Source organism: Anolis sagrei, chromosome 3 (assembly GCF_037176765.1).
Source record: "Anolis sagrei isolate rAnoSag1 chromosome 3, rAnoSag1.mat, whole genome shotgun sequence".
NCBI lineage: Eukaryota > Metazoa > Chordata > Lepidosauria > Squamata > Dactyloidae > Anolis > Anolis sagrei.
Window position 1 is genome coordinate 33,447,424 of NC_090023.1, and position 22,389 is coordinate 33,469,812.

Sequence of the window (22,389 nt, forward strand, 5' to 3'; positions counted from 1 at the left end):
GGCCCCCAGCCCGAAGGTGCAAGGCTTCACCTCCATGCCCGGCCCCGGCGCGGCTTTATAGTCCTCCCGAGAAAGCCGGCGCCTCCTTCATGGCCCGATTAATTAGGGAAATTGGCTCCCTTCTTGGTCCCAGTTGGCCTTTATAGAGGGAGAGGCTCGAGGGCAGACCCACCCTGCAAAGGATTAGGACTTTTACACCAGTGCAGCCACCACAACACAGGGATCCCAATGGGTTACTTCGAGGGAAGGCCCCATCTACTCTGACCATGCAATGCCTTGCAAAGCTAGCTCCATCAGAACTGCATTAAACTATCTGTTAAAGTTGGCTCCAGGCACTGTCAGGCCATTATATGCTAATCAAGGTGGTCAGTTGAAACATTCACACCTAGCTCCAGCAGGCAAGAGTCCGTTGTCCCACCCTGGTCATTCCACAGATATATAAACCCTTTTTCCTAGGTCCAACAGACCTCACTACCTCTGAGGATGCTTGCCATAGATGCAGGCAAAACGTCAGGAGAGAATGCCTCTAGACTATGGCCATATAGCCCGAAAAAACCTACAACAACCCTAATGTTCAGATGGAATTCTCCTTAAAGTAGTTTGAAGCCATTGCTCTGTGTCCTAGTCTCCAGGGCAGCAGAAAACAAGCTTGCTCCCTCCTCCCTATGACTTCCTCTCATGTATTTATACATGTCTCCTCTCAGCCTTCTCTTCTTCAGGCTAAAAATGTCCCCTTCTTTAAGCTGCTCCTCACAGGGCTTGCTCTCCAGACCCTTGATCATTATAGTCGCCTTCCTCAGGACACATTCCAGCTTGTTAATATCTCTCTTCAATTGTGGTGCCTGTGAATGGGGTGGCGGTTATTGTTGAAGGCTGGAAACTAGGATGCGGAACAATGGCTTCAAACTACAAGAAAGGAGATTCCATCTGAACATGTGGAAGAACTTCCTGACTGTCACAGCCGTTCACCCCAGAGTGTGGTGGAGGCTCCTTCTTTGGAAGATTTTAAACAGAGGCTGGATGGCCATCTGTCGGGGATGCTTTGAATGCAGTTTTCCTGCTTCTTGGCAGGGGGTTGGACTGGATGGCCCATGAGGTCTCTTCCAATTCTATGATTCTAGGAGATCCCTGTTCAAAGTAGTTTCCTATGAAAATGTACCTGAGGGGTGTGGGGATGATGGTGTGCTCTCTGAATTGTTACCAGAGAGTTCCCATGATAGGGAACATGAAAACAGCTCGGCATCTGGCCCAACTGCAGAAATTAATGAGCAAATAGATAGACGGGAGGAGATCAGTCAAAACAGGAGAGCCAAACAGTGGCTTCGGAGTTCTGCCAGGCTCCAAGAGAAAAAGATAAGAAATTCTCAGCTAAAGCAAAACCAATTTCTGAGTGCTACAGACATAGCTAACAAGGAGATAAAAGCCCCATGTACAGGATATGTAGTCATATGAAGCATCATTTGGAATCAAGTCAAGATCTCATCCTTGTTTCATGGAAGTTTTGCTTGGAAAATTCATGTTTTAAATGCCTCTGTTTTGATTCTTGGGTTCTATGTTTTTATATTCATGCCTTGGATTCATGTTTCCTGATTTCTTGCATTTAATTTGGAAAGTTTTGACTTTGTTTTTATGGACTTTGCTGGACTATTACCCTGCATATCTACCTACCTAATGAGGTTTACCTATTTCTTTAAAGTGTTTTTTTTTACTTTATTGCTTTTTAATTATCTTAAATAAAAGGATTTTTCCCTATCCAACGATGTGGTGTTTAAAGTCAGAGGGCGTTTCCTGTCCCGGAGTGCAACAGGTTGCTGTGAGTTTTCGGGGTTGTATGGCCATGTTCCAGGAGCATTCCCTCCTGACGTTTCGCCCACATCAATGGCAGGCATCTTCAGAGCTTCTGAGGTTTGTTGGAAACTAGGCAAGTGGGGTTTCTATATAAAGCTCTGGTTACGCACTCCACTCAGTCATGCTGGCCACATGACCTAGAAGGTGTCTACAGACAACGCGGGCTCTTTGGCTTAGAAATGGAGATAAGCACCAACCCTCTTGAGTTGGACACGACTGAATTCCATGTCAGGGGAAAATCTTTACCTACATCCCAAATAGATTACTGCAACACGCTCTGTGTGGGTTTGCCTTTGAAGACTGTTTGGAAGTTTCAAATGGTCCAACAGGCAGCAGCCAGACTGCTCATTGGAGCGACGTTCTGGAGCAACGTTCTGGGAGCATTACAACCAGGCATGTAGCCGGGGGGGGGGGGGGGGGGGCTTGGGGGGCTTGAGGGGCTTCAGTCCCCCCCCCTCCGAAATTCTCATTGTGGTTCGCGAAAAGGCCTTCCTGGTGCATTATTTAAACTGTTATCTTTATTCATATCATGATCTGATCACCATGCTCAATATATCCCATATGCAATATATCCCATATGTATTAGGTATTGGGATAACAATACAAAAGGTTTGCTAGGGTAGACCCTCTTTCACTCAGACTCAGCCCCCCCCCCCCGAAACTCAGCCCCCCCCCGAAACCCCCCCTGAAAAAAACTCCAAATTAATCCAAAGCAACCAGATTTGAGTTTAATTAGTATGTTGCGGTTTTGAGGTGCTTACATAAACCAGTTTCTTTCAAAAATGTTAGTATTCTTTCTACCTGTTTTGGACTAATTGCCAATATCACTGATTATTGACCAAGGGAGGTGAGGGTTAGTTATAATTAGCCCTCGATTAATTAAGGAAATTGGCTCCCCTTTTAGTCCCACCAAGATGTGGTTGCCAGACTATACTAAAAAGGTCCAAAGCTGTCCCTGACCCTGCAAAGGATTACGACACATGCACCATGTAGCAATTAAACAGCTGAATTCAAAGTTACTTTGGAGTATGAGTTACCAGGAGTTACTCCAGTTTACCCAGTGGAGCTGCCCACTGTCTCACCCTCTAATTTAATACAAAATAAACTGATCATATTGACGATGATTATAGTAGACTACCAGTTAACCAGCACCTATGGGGATTGATAGATGCCAGATAAATGTGTCTGGTTGCTTTTTTTTCTTTTTGTCGTGTCAGGAGTAAGTTGCTTCTAGTCTGAGAGAATTGGCTGTCTGCAAGGATGTTGCCCAGGGGATGCCTGGATGATTTGATGTTTTTATCATCCTTGTGGGAGGCTTCTCACATGTCCCCGCATGAAGAGCTGGAGCTGATAGAGGGAGCTCATCCACCTCTCCCCGGATTCGAACATGCGACCTGTCGGTCTTCAGTCCTGCCAGCACAGGGGTTTAACCCACTGCACCACCAGGGCTCCTGCCTGGTTGGTTGAGAGTTACTATTAAAATAGGCCTAATACTATATCCCATAATAGACATGTTATGTTTCTGTATGCGAGGCATCAAATTTTGCCATAATTATGTTGGAAACTGCTTTGAGTCCTCTGCTGGGGTGAGAAAAGTGAGGTAAGTAAATAAATAAAATAGACCATATCATAAACTCTGTATTGAAATACATTAAAAGTAAATTGAGACAAATAAAGGCAAACTTAATGTAACACAATTTTAATGTATTATAAAAACTGATTTTATTGTGTTCTCAAAATGGTCTGTTTTTAATTTTAATTTAAAACATTATTTCTTTGGTTTGTTTGCTGGTTGATTGAGTACAAGTTAACTGGGAATCTACTATATGACTACTACATTTATTTATATCCCACTCTTCTCCTGACTAGATTCAAAGCAACTCACAACACTAAAAATAGTACAGATTACAATTTAAAATGCACGATGTATACACATTAAAGTACAATTAATCATAAAATTGTTAAATAAAACCATTACACCTAAAAGCATTAAAACTGACTTTAATGGGAGAATGAATAAGGGTGTATCTACACTATAGAATTAATTCAGCTTGACACCATTTAACAGCAGAAGCTTCTGGGAGTTTCAGTCCAAACCACTTGGAGGAATTAAATTTGTGAATTGCTGTCATAGCTGTTTTCAAATTGCAAACTACTCATTCCTTAAAGTCAACCAGGTTACTTTTTATTAAATACACTAGCCATCCCCTGCCATGCATTGTTGTGGCCCGGTCTGGTGATCTGGAAAATAAAGAAATGAGAAAGTGTTGGTTTCTAATATATGTAATTTCTTTATACTTGTGGGTAAACAGTCTTTCTTGTTGTTTCTTTGTCAGTGTTGATGTAGACATAGTCTGGTTTGCCTACTCAGGAACATGCAGCACATAATGTCCTTCTTTGGGGGTCCCTTTCAAATATTTGATACTATATCTGTCATATACATATGTGTGTGTGTGAATCATATATATCGATCTATATCTATGGCTGGATGGCTGTTTGTCAGGAGGGCTTTGATTATTTTTTTCTTGCCCTGGTGAAGGGAGTTGTACTGGAGGGCCTTAAGGCAGCATTTCTCAACCAGAGGGTTGCAAGAGGGTGTCATAAGGGTCGCAATAGACCACCAGAAAACACAGTATTTTCTGTTGGTTATGGGGATTCAGTGTGCGAAGTTTGGCCCAATTCTATCGCCGGTGGGGTTCAGAATGTCAGAATGCTCTTTGATTATAGGTGAACTATAAATCCCAGTAACTACAACTCCCAAATGTCAAGGTCTATTTTCCCCAAACCCCATCTGTGTTCATATTTGGGCATATGAAAGATTTGTGCCAAGTTTGGTCTGGATCCATCAATTGTTTCAGTCCACAGTGCTCTCTAGCTGTAGGTGAACTACAAGTCCAAAACGCAAGGTCAATGTCCACCAAACACTTCCAGTATTTCATGTGGGTCATGGGAGCTCTGTGTGCCAAATTTGGTTCAATTCCATCATTGGTGGAGTTTAGAATGCTTTTTGATTGCAGGTTAACTACAAATCCCAGTAACTACAACTCTCAAATGACAAAATCATTTTTTTAGTGATGGTCACTCCTTGGGTTAGTAGTGTCTTGTGGTCAAATTTGACGACAATTCGTCCAGCAGATTTTGAGTTATGATGTCACTGAAAAGGAATAGAGTAGATAGATAGATAGATTTCAGCCTGTGGGTTGTGACAATGATTTAAGTAGAACCATCAAGATCAATGAGTGCTTTCAAAAATACCTAAATATTGATGAGACTTACTCTAAAGTAATTCATTTGAATTTAGCTATTTAATAGCAGTGTTCCTATTTCTGTGGATTTGTATCCAGTACTTGGATTTCCATTTACCCTTGAAAATTTGCACATTTGTCCTGAGTCAAAAGACTAACAATCAAAATGTACAAACATTCTGCTAAAAAACAAGACATTAATATTTATCTAATATCCATGTAATTTTAATTTGTGTGTTGATACATTTCCAAAACATCTTGGGAAGAAAATAAGATTCCATTCCTCAGCTGTTATGGGAAAGCGAGGGCAATTTACAATGAAACTTAATATAAATTAATATGTTCTGGCAGTTCTTTTCACATAACTTGGTGCCTCCCTGATCAACATGTGGTCATTTGAAAACTCTTGTTTTATGTTTCTGGGGAAGTGAAGAAGTATGATAACTCTTTGAGTTTGAATTGTGTGCCTCACTCAAATAATGTCAGGAATTGCTGTTTGAGCAGTCTTTGTAATTCATACAAAGGGAAGATCAAATCTAATTTATATCGAATTCTCATACCACTCTGTATGCTTTTTCAAGTACTATTGGGTATAATGCCTGTTTAACACAAAGGTAGAAGGTGAATATAAAGAGCTAGACCTCAGTTGTACCTGAATACTCTAGGCACCAGATCCCTTCTGATCTTGAGCAGACTCAACCCTAGTTAGTGCTTAGGAGGGCAATGAATACCAGGTGCAGTAGATTATATTTCAGTATAAAGGAACCTGGCAAAACCAGGTTTGACTAAGAAAACACTATGAAACTAATGGGATTGCCATAACTTGAAGGTACATATGCACACCTTAATTACTGGTAATGAAGGAGTGCTGTTTCTTGGCATTCGTTATTAGTTGTTGCACATCCAATTTCATACCAGAGGCAGAAATGACATGGAGAGAATGGTATAGGCCTTGATATCACACATATGAAGAAGTATTTCAGCAAATATAAGTAAATCAAACAACCTAGAGATCTCTTTAAAATTTCCAAAATGCATCTAAAGGTACTTACTTACCGCAGGATATATGCCTAAATTCAGTTGATATTCTCAATTACAGTAAACCAGTTGAATAAATTAAAATCATAGAAGTGTTCACTTACTCAGTTCCCATTGATAATATTGGAACTACCCCAATTTGGGCTAACTAGATTTAGGTCTGGAGAACAAGCCCTATGAGGAGCGGCTTGGGGAACTGGGCATGTTTAGCCTGAAGAAGAGAAGGCTGAGAGGAGATATGATAGCCATGTATAAATATGTGAGAGGAAGCCACAGGGAGGAGGGAGCAAGCTTGTTTTCTGCTTCCTTGGAGACTAGGACGCGGAACAATGGCTTCAGACTACAAGAGAGGAGATTCCATCTGAACATGAGGAAGAACTTCCTGACTGTGAGAGCTGTTCAGCAGTGGAACTCTCTGCCCCGGAGTGTGGTGGAGGCTCCCTCTTTGGAAGCTTTTAAGCAGAGGCTGGATGGCCATCTGTCAGGGGTGATTTGAATGCAATATTCCTGCTTCTTGGCAGGGGGTTGGACTGGATGGCCCATGAGGTCTCTTCCAACTCTTTGATTCTATGATTCTATGATTCTAGGTCTCAGAGAATATAGCCTGATTTTAGTTGCATCATCGACATTATTTCTTTGTGTTGACTGATTTAGATAAATATGAGCGCTGATGATTTTCTTCCAGGATGAAACATATTCAGGACAAGCATATTTTTGTGTATTAAGAAGAGTGAGACAGAACAACTTTTTAATCTGTCAGAGACAAGTCAGTATATTTGGAATTTATAAATTAGTTGACAGCTTCTGTGTGAAACACTTTGGTTCTAATATTCATAATCACTGGATGAGTCTTTCCGACTAAACTGGTGGAAATTGCATTAAGATATATGGTGGGTGTCATTTCTCCTAGCAGTCACAAGTCCCTGCAATTGCATAAGCAGACTTACAGTTCTGTATCTAACTACTTACAAGTAAGTGACAGTTCAAGCTAGGATGGTTGACACCTGGCTTCAAAACAGTAACAGCAGGAGCTCATCCCACTCAGATTCAAACCGCCAACCTTTCGGCCAGCAAGTTCAGTGGTTTAACTGTGAAAGCCACCCACTACATGGCTACCAGCCTCCTCCCAGTAGATTCAAATCAAGGAAAAGCTTTATGAGAACTACCACTCCTCTTGGCATCCCCCTAGCAACAGCAAGGGTATCCCTCTGGGCAGCTAGACCACGAAATCCCAACTGGATGGCCCCCCACGAGGGTCTTCCTCCAGGGGAAAACCAAGAATGGGCAACTTGGAAGTCCCTGAACAGACTCAGAATTGGAGTGGGCAGATCAAAAGACAACCTGGCAAAATGGCACTACCTAAAAGAATCCCACACTTTATGTGACTGTGAAGCAGAACAGACAACTCCGCATCTTTATGCTTGTCCACTATGCCCTGCCTCATGTAGAGAGGAAGAATTGTTGGAGGCTACAGACAATGCCATTGCGGTTGCTCATTTTTGGTCAAAAGATATTTAGCCATCTGCACTCCTTCTGTTTTTATTGATTTTATACTGGTTTATGCAATGCTTTTGATACGAAAAATAATAACTGGCTATGCCACCAGGGGACCTAATGCTGTTTATTATTATTAAAACCAAATATGAGTAGTTACTGTCAAACGTCCTAAAATACATTGAATTATATTAAAACTTTAAACCACCCCTAGTTGTAATTGTAATTTTCAGCTCTGGCAGAGTACCAAACTACAATTCCCAGGATTCCATGTCATTAAGCCAGATGTGTTAAAGCAGGCATGGGTAAACTTGGGCCCTCCAGTTGTTTTGGACTCAAACTCCCACAATTCCTAACAGCTTATTGGCTGTTAGGAATTGTGGGAGTTAAAGTCCAAAACACCTGGAGGGCCCATTAGGAATTGTGGGAGTTGAATTCCAAAACATCTGGAAGGCCCAGTAGGAATTGTGGGAGTTGAAGTCCAAAACACCTGGAGGGCCCATTAGAAATTGTGGGAGTTGAAGTCCAAAACATCTGGAGGGCCCATTAGGAATTGTGGGAGTTGGAAGTCCAAAACACCTGGAGGGCCCATTAGGAATTATGGGAGTTGAAGTCCAAAACATCTGGAGGGCCCAAATTTGCCCATGGTTGTGTTAAATCTTCCTTAATCCTACCGAATAAGGAAGCCATAGAATAACACACCAACCCAAGCAGCGTTTGGGCCTCCCACTCCTAGAATTCCCAAGCTGGACAGGGCTTCTGGGAGTTGGAGGCCACAAACAGCTGAAAGGCGCCTCCTTGGCATTCATGGCAGAGTTTAAAATAAGCAGGACTACATGCTCTGTAATTCCCAAGGCCAGCGGGGAGGAACCATCAGCCTTCCCCGCAAGGCCTACTTTCCCAGAGAAAGTTGGCGCTGAGGCCTTCCCACATCCCTCCCTTTCTCCGCCCGACCGGAAGCCGCTCGACTTCCGCCCCCAGAAGGAAGGGAGAGAATTCTCTGCGAGGAGGAGGGAGCAAATAGGGTAGTTTCGCTATTGCGCATGCGTCGGCAGAATTTGGCGCCAGCGTTTGTATTTGGCGGAAGCGGCGGCGCCGTTCCTGAGGGGAAACAGAGGCTGGTCAGTTAAGAGCCTGGAATAGGCCTAAGGGTTCATCTACAGCAGGCCTGGGCAAACTTGGGCCCTCCAGGTGTTTTGGACTTCAACTCCCACAATTCCTAACAGCCTACGGCTGTTAGGAATTGTGGGAGTTGAAGTCCAAAACACCTGGAGGGCCCAAGTTTGCCCAGGCCTGTGATAAAGTCATAGGCCAACACTCAAACCATTGCAGTCAGTCAAAATGTAAACAAATCCAGTGTATTCAATGCTACTGTGCTTAAGGTTTTTTAAAATTGTGTTTCATTCTCTGCATCAAAGAAATATTTACATATGTTTAAGAACTTTCTGCTGTTTATAAACACATGTACGTCTGCTAGATTCCTCCCCATCCCACTGTATTGGAAAGCTGCTACTCTTTTGAATACTACTCAGTGTGTTGTCGAAGGCTTTCATGGCTGGTATCACTGGGTTGTAGGTTTTTCGGGCTGTATGGCCATGTTCTAGAAGTATTCTCTCCTGACGTTTCACCTGCATCTAAGGCAGGCATCCTCAGAGGTAGTGAGGTCTGTTGGAACTAGGAAAAAGGGTTTATATATCTGTGGAATGACCAGGGTGGGACAATGGACTCTTGTCTGCTGGAGCTAGGTGTGAATGTTTCAACTGACCACCTTGATTAGCATATAATGGCCTGACAGTGCCTGGAGCAAAAACACTTAAAAACAATACTATAATTAAAATGAAGAACAGTTTTAACAAATATAAATTTATTAGTATTTTAATGGGAAGTGTGGGCCTGCTTTTGGCTGATTAAATAGGATTGTTGTTGTTGTTGTGTGCTTTCAAGTTGTTTCAGCTTATGTTGACCCTGAGCGAGGGCCAGGTAAATGGCCTTGGAGGGCCGTATCCGGCCCCCGGGCCTTAGTTTGAGGACCCCTGTTCTAGAAGTATTCTCTCCTGATGTTTCACCTGCATCTATGCTAGGCACCTTCAGACCCACTAAGAAAATCCAACAAATGCTATGTTCAAGCAACGGATAAGAGAAATCCTCTCGCCTCTGCAGGAGTCTATCGTATACCATTCAGCTGTGGACAAGTCTACATAGTAGGTAAAGGTTTTCCCCTGACATGAAGTCCAATTGTGTTCGACTCTGGAGTGTGGTGCTCATCTCCATTTGTAAGCCGAAGAGCCGGCGTTGCCCGTAGACACCTCCAAGGTCATGTGGCCGGCATGATTGCATGGACCACCAAATGCAGCATTGCCCAAACACGAATCAAGGAATATGAAAGGCCAGAAAAGTCAGCCATAGCAGAGCACCTGATGAACCAACCTGGACACAGTATATTAATTGAGAACATAGAAATGCTGAACAATTCTAACAACTACCATGTCGGGGTACACAAAGAGTTAAAGATGGAAAAAAGATTTAAAGATGGGCTCAACCTTAAAAACTCTGGCATAGACGCTGAGAACTGGGAAGCCCTGGTCCTCGAGTGCTCTAGCTGGAGGTCAGCGGTGACCAGCAGTGCTGTAGAATTTGAAGAGGCATGAATGGAGGGCGGAAGAGAGGAACGTGCCAAGAGGAAGGCGCGCCAAGCCAACTCCAACCACGACCGCCTTCCACCTGGAAACCAATGCCTTCACTGCGGGAGAACATGCAGATCAAGAATAGGGCTCCACAGCCACCTATGGACCCACCGCCAGTACATCAATCTTGGAAGACAACCCCACTCGGACAACAAGGGATCACCTAAGTAAAGTACACAGAGATGCCATTGAAATCCACAACCATTTGGACAATTTCAACAGAAAGGAGGAAACCTTGAAAATGAACAAAATCTGCTTACCAGTATTTTAAAAAAACTAAAATTATTACAGTAAATAAAAAACAACACTCAACTCCAGACAAGAAGCAATCAAGGACATCTAATCACCCCTCAACAAAGGATTTCCCCAGACAGTAACAAGCTACACCTAAAAACTGTCAGGCCATCAAATGTTAATCAAGGTGGCCAATTGAAACATTCACACCTACCTCCAACAGACAAGAGTTCTTTCTCCCACCCTAGACTTTCCACAGATACATACACCCAATATTCCTAGTTTCCAACACACCTCACTACTTCTGGGATGCCTGCCATAGATGCAGGTGAAACATCAGGAGAGAATACTAGAACATGGCCACACAGCCCGAAAAACCTACCACAACCCATACTATTCTGTGTTGAAGGTGTGGCAATGTTTGGTTTGGCTATTAATTTAATCCAATTTAACTTTCTAGTTTACTTTTTCATGTTTTTTCTGTTAAAAAAACCTGGATGCACTGAACGTTTTGCAGATACGCACATTCATTCTGTCAGTGATAACCTAACGAGATACTAAAGATATAGTCTTGTTGAACTAGAATCACTTTGGCTTTTGCAATTGGTAATTCGGTTGATTATTATTAAATTTTTTGCTAAAAAGATATTTTGTATAGTACTGTGCTTTTCAAAAACCCTGACAGACTCATTAATTTTGCCTGACACAATTGATACAGAAAGCACAATATCCTCTGATACTGTAAGAATGCTATTTTGAGAAAACATGACTGTCAAAAGTAGAATAAATACTGATTTAAAAGAATTAAATGTCCAGAGAGATTAGATTTGTCCTATGCATTTTTTAAAATCACTGTGAGGAGGTTATGGTTGCTGCCATAGCTTCAATATGGAACTCTCGGAGTGTGGTGGAGGCTCCTTCTTTGGAGGCTTTTAAATAGAGCCTGGATGGCCATCTATCAGGGGTACTTTGAATGTGATTTTCCTGCTTTTTGGCAGGAGATAGGACTGGAGGCCCATAAGATCTCTTCCAACTCTATGATTCTATGCTTATCCCCAGTCCTACTGGTTTAATATGCTGACTAATGACTCATCCAACAAGGGTTTTAAAAAATACCATTGTTGTTAAAATGCCAGATTCATCCATGTAAATTCTGACTCAGGCCCCTTCTACACTGCCATGTAAAATCCAGATTATATGCTTTGAACTGGATTACATGGCAGTGTAGATTCATATAATCCAGTTCAAAGCCGATGATGTGGATTATCTGCTTTGGTAATCTGGACTATATGGCAGTGCAGAAGAGGCCTCAGTTATAGGGAAAGTTAAATAGAGACATCACTACCCATTCAGTAATCCTTAAAGAAGCCGTTCCCTGCTTTTTAAAAATTGTGTGTGTTTTTATTAATTATTGTATATGCTGTAAATCTGTCATGTAAAGTAAATAATTCTTAAGTGTTTGCATTGGTAGGTTTGGGAGTTGTTTCTGGATAACACTTAAAGCCAAAGAAATAAAATCAACATGATGACACAAGATCGGTGGTTTGAAAATATTGTAATAATATTTGCAGGTTTCCATAACAATGGCAATTATGGTTAAGGAAAAAGCTGATGCACCTACAAAGAAGCCAACTTTCTTTGAAATGTACAAGGCACGATGTGAAGATTCAGGTAAAATTTAGACTTCTATTAAAATATATTTCTTCATGTAAACACTTTAATCAACTTGGTTTTTCATTGCTGTTTTGCTAGGTTACCTTCTCATCCCAAGCATTATGCATAAGGGAGACTCAGTGTACACTGAAATTGTAATTCTAGGAAATCTGAGGATGCACAATTGTTTTTAAAGAAGCAGTTGTATTTTTTGTTGCAAAAGCTTGACGTTCAGAATGGATTATATTATGGTGTCTTGGGATATTCCCTGAAAACTGTAAATCTGACAAGTTCAAGATAATGGCGCAGGATTTATTGTAAAATGTAATCAGACTATTGTCAATTTCATTGTTCCATATATGTATTATTCTAATCTAGTGTGCTACCATTAATAACATCTCTCTTTTTTCTTTTTTAGACCTAGGGCCAATAAGTCTTAACTGGTTTGAAGAACTCAGTTCAGAAGCTCCACCTTATGATACTAAACCAGAACACCCTGATAATAAAACTAACAGTTTGGATCAAACAATTTTTAAAACACCAAAGGGGAAGCTGTCTACAAATAATTCAGCAGCATCAACTCCAATGATATTTAAAGAACAAAATAAGGCTGGACTGTCATGTACTCCTCTTACAAAAGAATTTTGTTACAGCAGCACAGAAACAGGTGAGATGCTTGTATAATGCAGATTTGTGGTAAAGGTTTAAGGATGTGTGAAATAGTTAATTAATTAATACAATCTTGATTACAGGTAAACATTTCAGTGACGTGGACCAGTCAAACGAAATAGCAGATACTTCCAATGCCTATTTCCTTTCAAGGTATAACCATCATTATTCAGATGACAGAAGTATATATTTACTTCAATATGATTTTCCCTAAAATATACCATTGCTATAACTTTTTAAAAGTTATTAATAAAAGTTACTCCCGATGAGTTATAAAATTATTAATCCTAAATAATTGTTATTAATTTGGATTGCTGTGAGTTTTCTGGGCTGTATGGCCATGTTCCAGAAGCATTCTGGAACATGGCTGTACAGCCCGGAAAACTCACAGCAACCTAGTGATTCCGGTCATGAAAGACTTTGATAGCACATTGTTATTACATTAGTAGTCTGGTTAGTTCATATGTACCTCTAGTTACATCCTGTTAAATGTGTGATTCATATCTGATTGTTAGTAGATTACCTGAAAAAATCAAATTATTTTATGTTAAATATTGGCTTGCCAAGTTTCTATGACTTCAGTGTATCTGCTGTAGTTAAGACTAACAACTGAATTTAGCCTTTGTCTTCATCGGTTCTATAGCATTAAGTGCTCCCAGATTGTCTACTTGATTTTATGACATTTTCTATGTTTTATTTATTTAAAATATTTATATTCCACCCTTCTCACCCTGAAGGGGACTCATGGCGGAGTGCAGCATATATACAGCACACATTCAGTGACATAAAATAAACTATAAATATACATAAACACTAAAATCAATTATCTCAACTTTAAAATCTATTGTTTAAACCATCTCGGATCAGCCATACCATAGTCTGAATGATTCCTAATCCCTAGTTTTCTAATATTTGTAAAGACATAGCTGTATCTGCTTCATACTTTTAAAAAATTCAGTTAATGTTATCAGTAACTTTTTTTTGCTTCTTTTATTTTAGTCCATCGGGTTTAAGAGAAGCAAGTGGAACACCACAGAACCATAAATGTGGTACATGCTCTAGTCTTTCATTGTTCATTGTATTTAAAATAATTTTGTTTGTTGATTTTTGAGGGGAGCTGTTTCTCATTTTTTTAAAGAACAGTTTATATATATTTTAAAGAACAGCACAATTTAAAGTGCTGGCTTTAGCCTATAAAGTTCTAAACGGTTCTGGCCCAGTGTACCTGTCCTTACATATCTCCTTCTATGATCCATCTTGGAGATTCAGATCCTCTGGGGAGGCCCTGCTCTCGATTCCACCTTCCTTGCAATCATGTCTGGTGGTGACAAGAGACAGAGCCTTCTCAGTGGTGACCCCTTGGCTATGGAACTCTCTCCCTAGTGAAATTAAAGCAGCCCCCCTTCCTCCTGACATTCAGGAAGAAAGTAAAACGCGGTTATGTGGCCAAGTTTTTGGACAGCAAAGCTTGTAATGCAATAAAATAATAAGGAATAGTGAACGGACCAATAGAACGACTACTGACTTGATTTTGGATGGCGCGATTCTAATAACTGTTTTTAAATCATGTTGTTCACCAGTGGGTTTTAATATAAATGTTATAATATTATTGATGTTTAATTTTTTATTCTTTATGTCTAAATGTTCTTATATGTGAATGTTTTAATTCGGTTAGGTTAATTTATAGTGATATGTTGTTTGGCTATTATCTTTTGGTTTTCACATGAATGTACAGCATTAAATTTTGCTTTTATAATGTTGGAAACCACTTTGAGTTCCCTTAGGGGAAGAAAGGCGGTATATAAATGTAATAAATACATAATAAAATGTTCACTCTAAGGGCTGATAAATAAATTTACTTCACTTCATGCTTTTCAGGGCTAAGCAGAAGTTTGCTCTCTACACCAAAGGTGTTTGAGGTAATTACAAAAAAAAGATGTTGAAATAAAATGATGTTAGATTTAAAACAAAGCACAAAAAAGTGTTTGCTATATTTTAGGGAGAAACACCAAAAGGAATTTCTGTGAGTTTGGGAGCAGAAGCGGATCCTGATATGTCTTGGTCAAGCTCATTAGCAACACCACCTACACTTTCTCCAACGGTTATAATAGGTAATCATAGCAACATGATTATATACAAAGAAAAATATTATGTTCGTTCTTTGCATGAAGTACTGAGGTTTTTTGTTGGTGTCTCTGCTGTCCTCAGTCAGAACTACAGTTCCTAGAGATACCGTATATACTTGAGTATAAGCCGACCCAAAATAAGCCAAGACACCTAATTTGACCACAAAAAACTGGGAAAACATATTGACTCGAGTATAAGCCGAGGGTGGGAAATGCAGCAGCTACTGGTAAATTTCAAAACAAAAATAGATACTAATAAAATTATATGAATTGAAGCATCAGTAGGTTAAATGTTTTTGAATATTTACATAAGACTGTCCAACTCTAATTAAACCATTATTCTAATCTTTTTCAATGTAAATGTGCTTACGTATCCTTCTGATAATAATAGCTAGTAAAGGTAAAGGTTTTCCCCTGACATTAAGTCCAATCATGTCTGACTCCGGGGGTTGATGCTCATCTTCATTATTTACCGGAAGTGCTGGCATGGTCCGTAGACACCTCCAAGATCATGTGGCCAGCATGACTGCATGGAGTGCCATTACCTTCCCGCTGGAGCTGTACTTGTTGATCTACTCACGTTTGCATGTTTTCGAACTGCTGGGTTTGCAGAAGCTGGGGCTAACAGCAGAAGCTCACACCGCTCCCTGGATTCAAACCTGTGATCTTTCAGTTAGCAAGTTCAGCAGCTCAGTGGTCTAACCCACTGCACCACCAGGGGGCTCCTTCCTATAATAATAATAACAGCAATAAAGTAAAATAATAAATCTAATAATAATAATAATAAATAGAGTAAGAATGTAAATTTAATCATAACAATATTAATTGAGTAAAAGAATAGATGTAATAATAGAGTAAAACAAATGTAATAATAGAGTAAAAGAATAAATGTAATAAAATAATAATAGAGTAAAATAATGTAAATGTAATAATGATGATAATAGATTAAAGTAATAAATGTAATCAAAATAATACTAACAGAGTAAAATAATAAATAACTTTGACCCGATTATAAGCCGATTATATAAAAGGACTGAAAAACACGACTTTACTGGAGTATATATGTACTTCCAAATATTGTAATTGTCTTTAACCATAATAACATTGTTGTAGTTTTCTTTGTGTCATGATGATCTGATTAAGGTTAGTATTGTGTATTACGCAATGATGTGATTTATTTTATTTTATTTTATTGCATTATTACTACCTTCTGCTTTTTCTTTACCTTTATCTAGGGGAGTCTATTATATGAGGAACTGATTGGAGCTATATTTAGTTGTAAATAGAATAGAACCACTACAATGGGATGTAGGTCAAGCTGTCATGAATAACAAGTCCTATAGATTTCTGTAGCTCAGTTCTAATTGTGACAAAAAATGAATTCAGCCAATAATAAGTACATCTTTTTTAAAAAATACTGGTCTATGTGGCAATTTAATTTTTCATTGTAGGATGTACCAGTGAACTCTACTAATGAGTTGTAAGATAATTATCTCCATTATCATTTGAAATTTTAGATAGAGGAAATTATTCAAATTCTGGAACAAAACAGCATAATGAAAGAACTGAGTCGGTGAGTAGTTTAAGTAACAAATATGCCAAACAAAACAGCTTTTGTAATTGACTTGATACCATCAGTTTACAGTAAATGTAATTTTGTTGATATTTTGCACATTTATGGTTTCCAGCTTATGTGCAGCCCTTTCTCCAAGTCTGGCATAAGTCTGAAGATAAACAACACAAATACTGAATCCGCAACAAGAATTGAGGATGTATGTGCAGAAGTTGACAGAAAAAATCATAGTGAGCACTATTTAATACTATTTACTAGCTATTTGTTTTTAACTCGGATTTTTAATATATTTAATTATAAATAAATTATGCATTTCTTTTTGAACACGTGTAACTATTTGACGAGAAACGGATAAAGCTTCCTCTGATTCTCTTTTAGAAAATATTTCAACTCCAGTGGCTAGTAATGGCAGCGGACTCATAAAGTCAGGTTTGAAAACTATGAGTTCACTTTCCAGGTTGAAGAAACGACCCAAAAAATTTATTTATACAATAAATAATACTCCAGCTAACCATGGAAAAGGAGCCAGTCTTGGAGATGGAACTTCTACTTGGCTTGTGCCAAAGTCTTGTGTTTCTGAAGTTTCTGAAACAACCACTAGATACACAGGTACAGTGCCTATATTTCTTTGCATGTTGGTTTTGAAATATGTAAACCTTTTCTTACAGTCAGTATGCCTTTACTGTAAACTAGACATTTGTGGTATTGGAACTATTCTATTGAAAACACCTGCCCAAATTAAATATGTTTATGTATATAAGATTGGAAGTTGCTCGAATTAGTTGTATTCCATGACATTCTCAGGGACATGATATGAAAAACTGAATAAGGAGCACATAGAGAAATTGGGCAAGAATTTACTGAGGAAAAGAGATGTGGGGGGAAAGCAGGAAGACAAAAAAGAAAGGGATGGAAGGAAAAGTGAGTAGAGGAGAGGTGTTCCAGTTTAGGCATTTCTTATTGTAGTCAAACACTAATTTCTCTAGATTTCCTATTGCATAGGCAACAGCAAATTTAAAGTAAACTGACATACTAAGGATTGCATCACCATTCATTTAACTTTTTATTATTTTCTTCCATTGTCAGGGCTATGTGTTTTTCTCTTGAGTTAGCCTCTGTACTTGGATACAAAGCAAACATTTTAATTTTGTTCAAAAATTTTCATTTTTTGTTACAATATGAAAGTAAATATTCATAAGTTTAAATTTCCCAGGAACCATATATATAGGGAAAGGGAGAATGAGAGAGAGAGATTATTTAATAACTAACTCAAATATTAGAGCATTTTGGGTTTTAGTATTATATTATTATTTCAATCCACAAGAAATTGTGAATAATTGGTTTGGGAGACTAGAAAGTAATCTAAAGAAAGTGGTGAGTGAACCAGTGTGTTTAGTAATATAATCATTCTAAGATATATCTCTTGGTTCAATTCCTTACAGGAGAAACTGAAGAACTTTCAAGCTGTAATGCTATTGAAGAAACGCAACAAATAGAGGCTGATAGTTCTACAAATAATTTTCATGAAACTTTGTGTAATGAAAATTTGAAAATTGAAAGTAGTTTTACAGAGATGCCATCAATAGCTCCACAAACAAATAACAAAAAAGAAGCAGTTACTCTTCCCAGTCATATAGTTGCTAACGAACAAACAGATTCAAGCGAAAATACGTTTCCTGGAATTTGTCAAATGGAGAATTTAGGTAGAGACAGTACCTTAAACAATGTTAGTCTCACCAATTTAGATTCAGTCCCAGCAGCCATCCTTGAAGAATCTGCCTCAGAAAAGGAAAACAAACAAAGAGCTTTGGAATTAGCTGCACAACCTTCTTTAACAAGAGATATTCAAATGTCTGACAATATGTGCTGGTCAAACAAAGATCCCCAAATGATTATAGAAAAATTGTCAACGCTTACAGATTCACAAAACAATATAGACAGAGGACGGCTCCTGCTGGGTTTAAAAGAAAATGAAAACAATAGCAAGCAGAGGAAGTTAGAATGTAGATTGTACAGCGAAACCAAAAACTTCAGTGGCTTCAAAACAGCATCAAACAAAGAGATAAGACTATCTGATAACAATATTAGACAAGGCAAGTTGCTGTTCGGTGATATAGAAGAGCAGTATCCTGAAGATTTACCTAGCACTGGAGTGCAAAATACTGCAAACAAGAGTGCACATGAAAATGCTACAGCTGCTTTAATTGGGAGAAATGTGTTGTATGAAAATTCATGTGATGCGTCACATGTCTCCGATTCATTAATGAACCTTATTCAGTTTACTGATAGCCAAAGTAGTTTTCAGAATAAATTTAAAAAACAGAAAATTGAGGGAAAACAAATTTTAACAGCAAGTCAAGAAGCTGAAGTTGCTGAGCTTTCTAATATACTGGAAGAAACAGGTAGTCAGTTTGAATTTACACAGTTTAGGGAACACAAGACTGTGATGTGTGATGATATTTGCGAGGAATCTGAAAGTAATCTAAACTCTGAACTTTGGAAGGACATTGATTTTGAGGAATCCTTTGACGATAAAGTTCAAAGAAGTGAAGGTCCATCTTCTAATAGCGCTGTGGACCTAGCTATACCTGTGAAATCTAAGACACATAACAATGAGGAGAATACATTGATAACATCATCAAGCAAAAAAGATATCCAACATGTTGTTCCAGTTCTTTCAGCATCTTTGCAGTCTGGCCTTTGGGATTATAGTTCAGCTGAAGGGGGAAAGATAAATATTTCTACTGAGATCATAAACAAAATTACAGAACCAGTCAGGGATAGTGCGAACAAAATGCTTAGTCCACACAAAACATGTCAATTTACCTGTTCAAATAGCTGCAATGTTTTGTGGGAAAACATCAACTATAAGAAAGAAAGAAATGATGATTTGCATCAGAGAGCTAAAGAAGGGAATCTAGAATATATGATGAGAAGTAATGCAAAAGAGAGGAATTTCTGTATAAAAGAGCATATACGAAATAAGTCTAAAGCTATAGACTTGAATAAAGTTGTTCAGATTATTAGCACTACAGAAATTAACCTAAAAATTGTCAAGAAATACTCTATCAATGTGGCAGGAAATGAATTGTCATGTACTGAAAATCATCGCAGTACATTAGGCGGGCATTGTTTTTCAGGCTGCGGAAGCACTCAGTATAATTACAATGATCAGGAAACAATGTCAGATCTGACATGTTTAGCAGAAGTTGCTAAAATTGAAAAAGATTCTCCTTTTAATAATGCAGAAAGAAAAGAAAACTTTAATTCCAGCCAAGAAGGGGTACCAAATAATTCGGGAAGCAGGGGTTTACTACAGAATGTTGACAATGTTGCTGACGAGAACATAGTTGCAGAAAAGAGTAAAATGCTTCATTTGCTGACTGATTCCTGCCCAGGAAAAGAACTAGATGGGAGAATAGATATCGACAGCATAAAGGACGCCATTGCTTCTGTGAAAAGAGAGACACTATTAAGCCAAAGTGACATATTTGGCTCCCATGATCCAGAAATGTATGAAACTAAAAAAATGCAAATGACTGCAGTGGGATTTCAGACAGCTAGTGGTAAGAAAATTGCCATTACTGATGAATCTTTATTGAAGGCAAGGAATCTTCTTTCAGAAGAAACTCCTTTCCTAGGGAAGGAAGATGTTGTGGTTAACTCGGTCAAACCTAGCATTCAGTCTTCAATCAAGGAGGAACTGAATGTGAAAATGACCAAAGTGAAAAAAGAATTTGGAAAAGAAACTAAAAAACAAGTTTATATGCATCCTAAAAGTCATTTTGAAGAACCTGTGGATATGGTGTCAAACACTGAGAATTTAAAAGCTATTGAAGAACCCTCTCTGGACATTAATTCATTGGAGTCAGATTTGATATGTTCTCAAAGAGAGGCCATGCACACAGTAAATGAAGACTCATTAGCAAAGGACAGATTGGCACCAATATCAGGCAAAAATGATGTTTCAAAAACTATTTCTATTGACTCTGATACATGTCAGGATTTGTACATTAAGAAGTTAGATACTTGTGCAAAGCAGGTTCTTGAGTGTTTGCCATCTAGAAATAAAAACACTGCATCAATTGCTGGTATAAAAGCCGACGAACCTTTGGATCTGTCTTGCAATACCACTGGAGAAGCTAATTACATAAGTACGCATTCAGCATTGCACCATTCTCAAGATTCAAGCAGTGAGAAAAAATCCCAGGAGTTTACTGGGATCCCTGAAGAAGCATCTTCATCAAAAATCCTTATTTCAGAAAATATTTTTGGGGAAATGTCAAAAAATAAAAGTTGTGCTATAAGGAGATCTGACCAAAAAAATTTGGATGCTGACACATTCCAAAAATATTTAGCTAGTGAAGAAGCAGACTCTGCTTCAAACGTATTGAAAGCTCAACCAGTTGCATTCAGTACAGCAAGTGGTAAAGCTGTCAGAATTTCAGAAAAAGCATTGAAAAAGGTCAAACAATTGTTTGATGAAGACAGCTGTCATTCCATAAAGCAGAACATAAACTCTCAATCAAAAACCAGTGAACATAACCTCGAAAGCTGCTCTAATGCTTTGAGCAGCAGAGAGCAGGTTAGTACTTCTAATCATTCAGGTATGGAAAAAGTTACTTTGAAAAACTCTGTTGCCTCTCAGTGTCTCACTGCCAAAGAATACCATGAAGATGACCAAGCATTACAATGTATTGCACCTGTGCCTTTGAACGTTGTGTCTGAATCAAATTATCAGACTCCGTGTCTTCAAATAAATAATGGGCCTGAATCAAAGGCTTCTAACAAGCTGAGTTGCAGCAAGTCAGATTTTTCTATAAATAATTGTGGTTTTTTTAGCACAGCAAGTGGAAAAGCTGTTCAGTTGTCTGAAGAGTCATTGAAGAAAGCAAGACAATTTTTTTCTGAAATTGAATGTGATTCGTTGAGTCATCAAACACATGTATCAGGTGGTGGTGACCATTACTATACAGCATCTTCTGTCAGGAACAAAGTCAGCTCTAAAGAAAATAATCTTCTCATGTCCGAAGGGAAAATACTTTCAAATGCAGAAGTAGATTCAAATATTCCTTGTGGCTTTAGCACTGCAAGCGGAAAACAAGTGCAAATCTCTCAAAAGGCTGTCCAGAGTGTTATGGAGCTCTTCAAAGAATTCAGTGATGATATCAATAGTAATGACTTTGTTGATCAACAGAGTTTGGAGCAAGGTGACATTTCATCTGTCAAAGATGCTGATATAAAACTGAAAATGGACAATAAAATTGTGACTCAATCTAAGCCGCAGCATAGATGTAATGCTCTTCCTTTAGCTACAAAAAATCTTGATGAAAAAAGGAGCTCCCAAAACCTATTAACCACTAAAATAACCACATGTGTGTGTGATACTGAGAAATGCAACCATCTAGTTGAATCAGAGAAATGTTTTACATATTCAAGAGAAATGGAACCTTTGAAGACCACTCAGATGTGCCCCAGAAAAGCTGAAACAAAACATTCAACCCCATGTGATATTCCAAGAAAAGGAAATCTTTATTCTCATTGCCATACTTACTCCCAGACTCCAGAAAATTATATGGAAACTGAAGCTTCCGAAAGTGCCAGAGCATTTATGGAAGATGATGATCTCACTGATTCAGAAGTAGAGAAAAATAAGAAAGGATTTGCTCCTAATTCCGAAAAAAATAATTCATATTTATATGCAAGAGCTGGAAAAAGATGTATGGAAAAAGAGAATACATTTGGTAGGTGTCTGTTTTCTTCTTTGTTTTTAACTACATTTTACTCAGTAGTGCTCCGAGTAATCTCAGTGTAATTTAGTATGT

The 22,389-nt window shown here is 38.6% G+C and overlaps 1 protein-coding gene across 2 annotated transcripts in view; it reads left to right on the plus strand.

The window, feature by feature from the left end:
- Positions 1–8,646: 8,646 nt before the first annotated feature.
- The window catches only part of BRCA2 (BRCA2 DNA repair associated), a 33,635-nt gene continuing 19,892 nt past the window's right edge, over positions 8,647–22,389 (plus strand). For both annotated transcript variants that reach the window (XM_060770849.2, XM_060770850.2), the window contains exons 1-11: positions 8,647–8,746; positions 12,115–12,214; positions 12,615–12,863; positions 12,949–13,018; positions 13,865–13,914; positions 14,744–14,784; positions 14,865–14,976; positions 16,509–16,564; positions 16,680–16,794; positions 16,943–17,173; positions 18,007–22,308. In XM_060770849.2, coding sequence (XP_060626832.2) covers positions 8,669–8,746; positions 12,115–12,214; positions 12,615–12,863; positions 12,949–13,018; positions 13,865–13,914; positions 14,744–14,784; positions 14,865–14,976; positions 16,509–16,564; positions 16,680–16,794; positions 16,943–17,173; positions 18,007–22,308 — 5,404 coding nt within the window. In that variant the 5' untranslated portion in view covers positions 8,647–8,668. The remainder of the gene's footprint in view (positions 8,747–12,114; positions 12,215–12,614; positions 12,864–12,948; positions 13,019–13,864; positions 13,915–14,743; positions 14,785–14,864; positions 14,977–16,508; positions 16,565–16,679; positions 16,795–16,942; positions 17,174–18,006; positions 22,309–22,389) is intronic.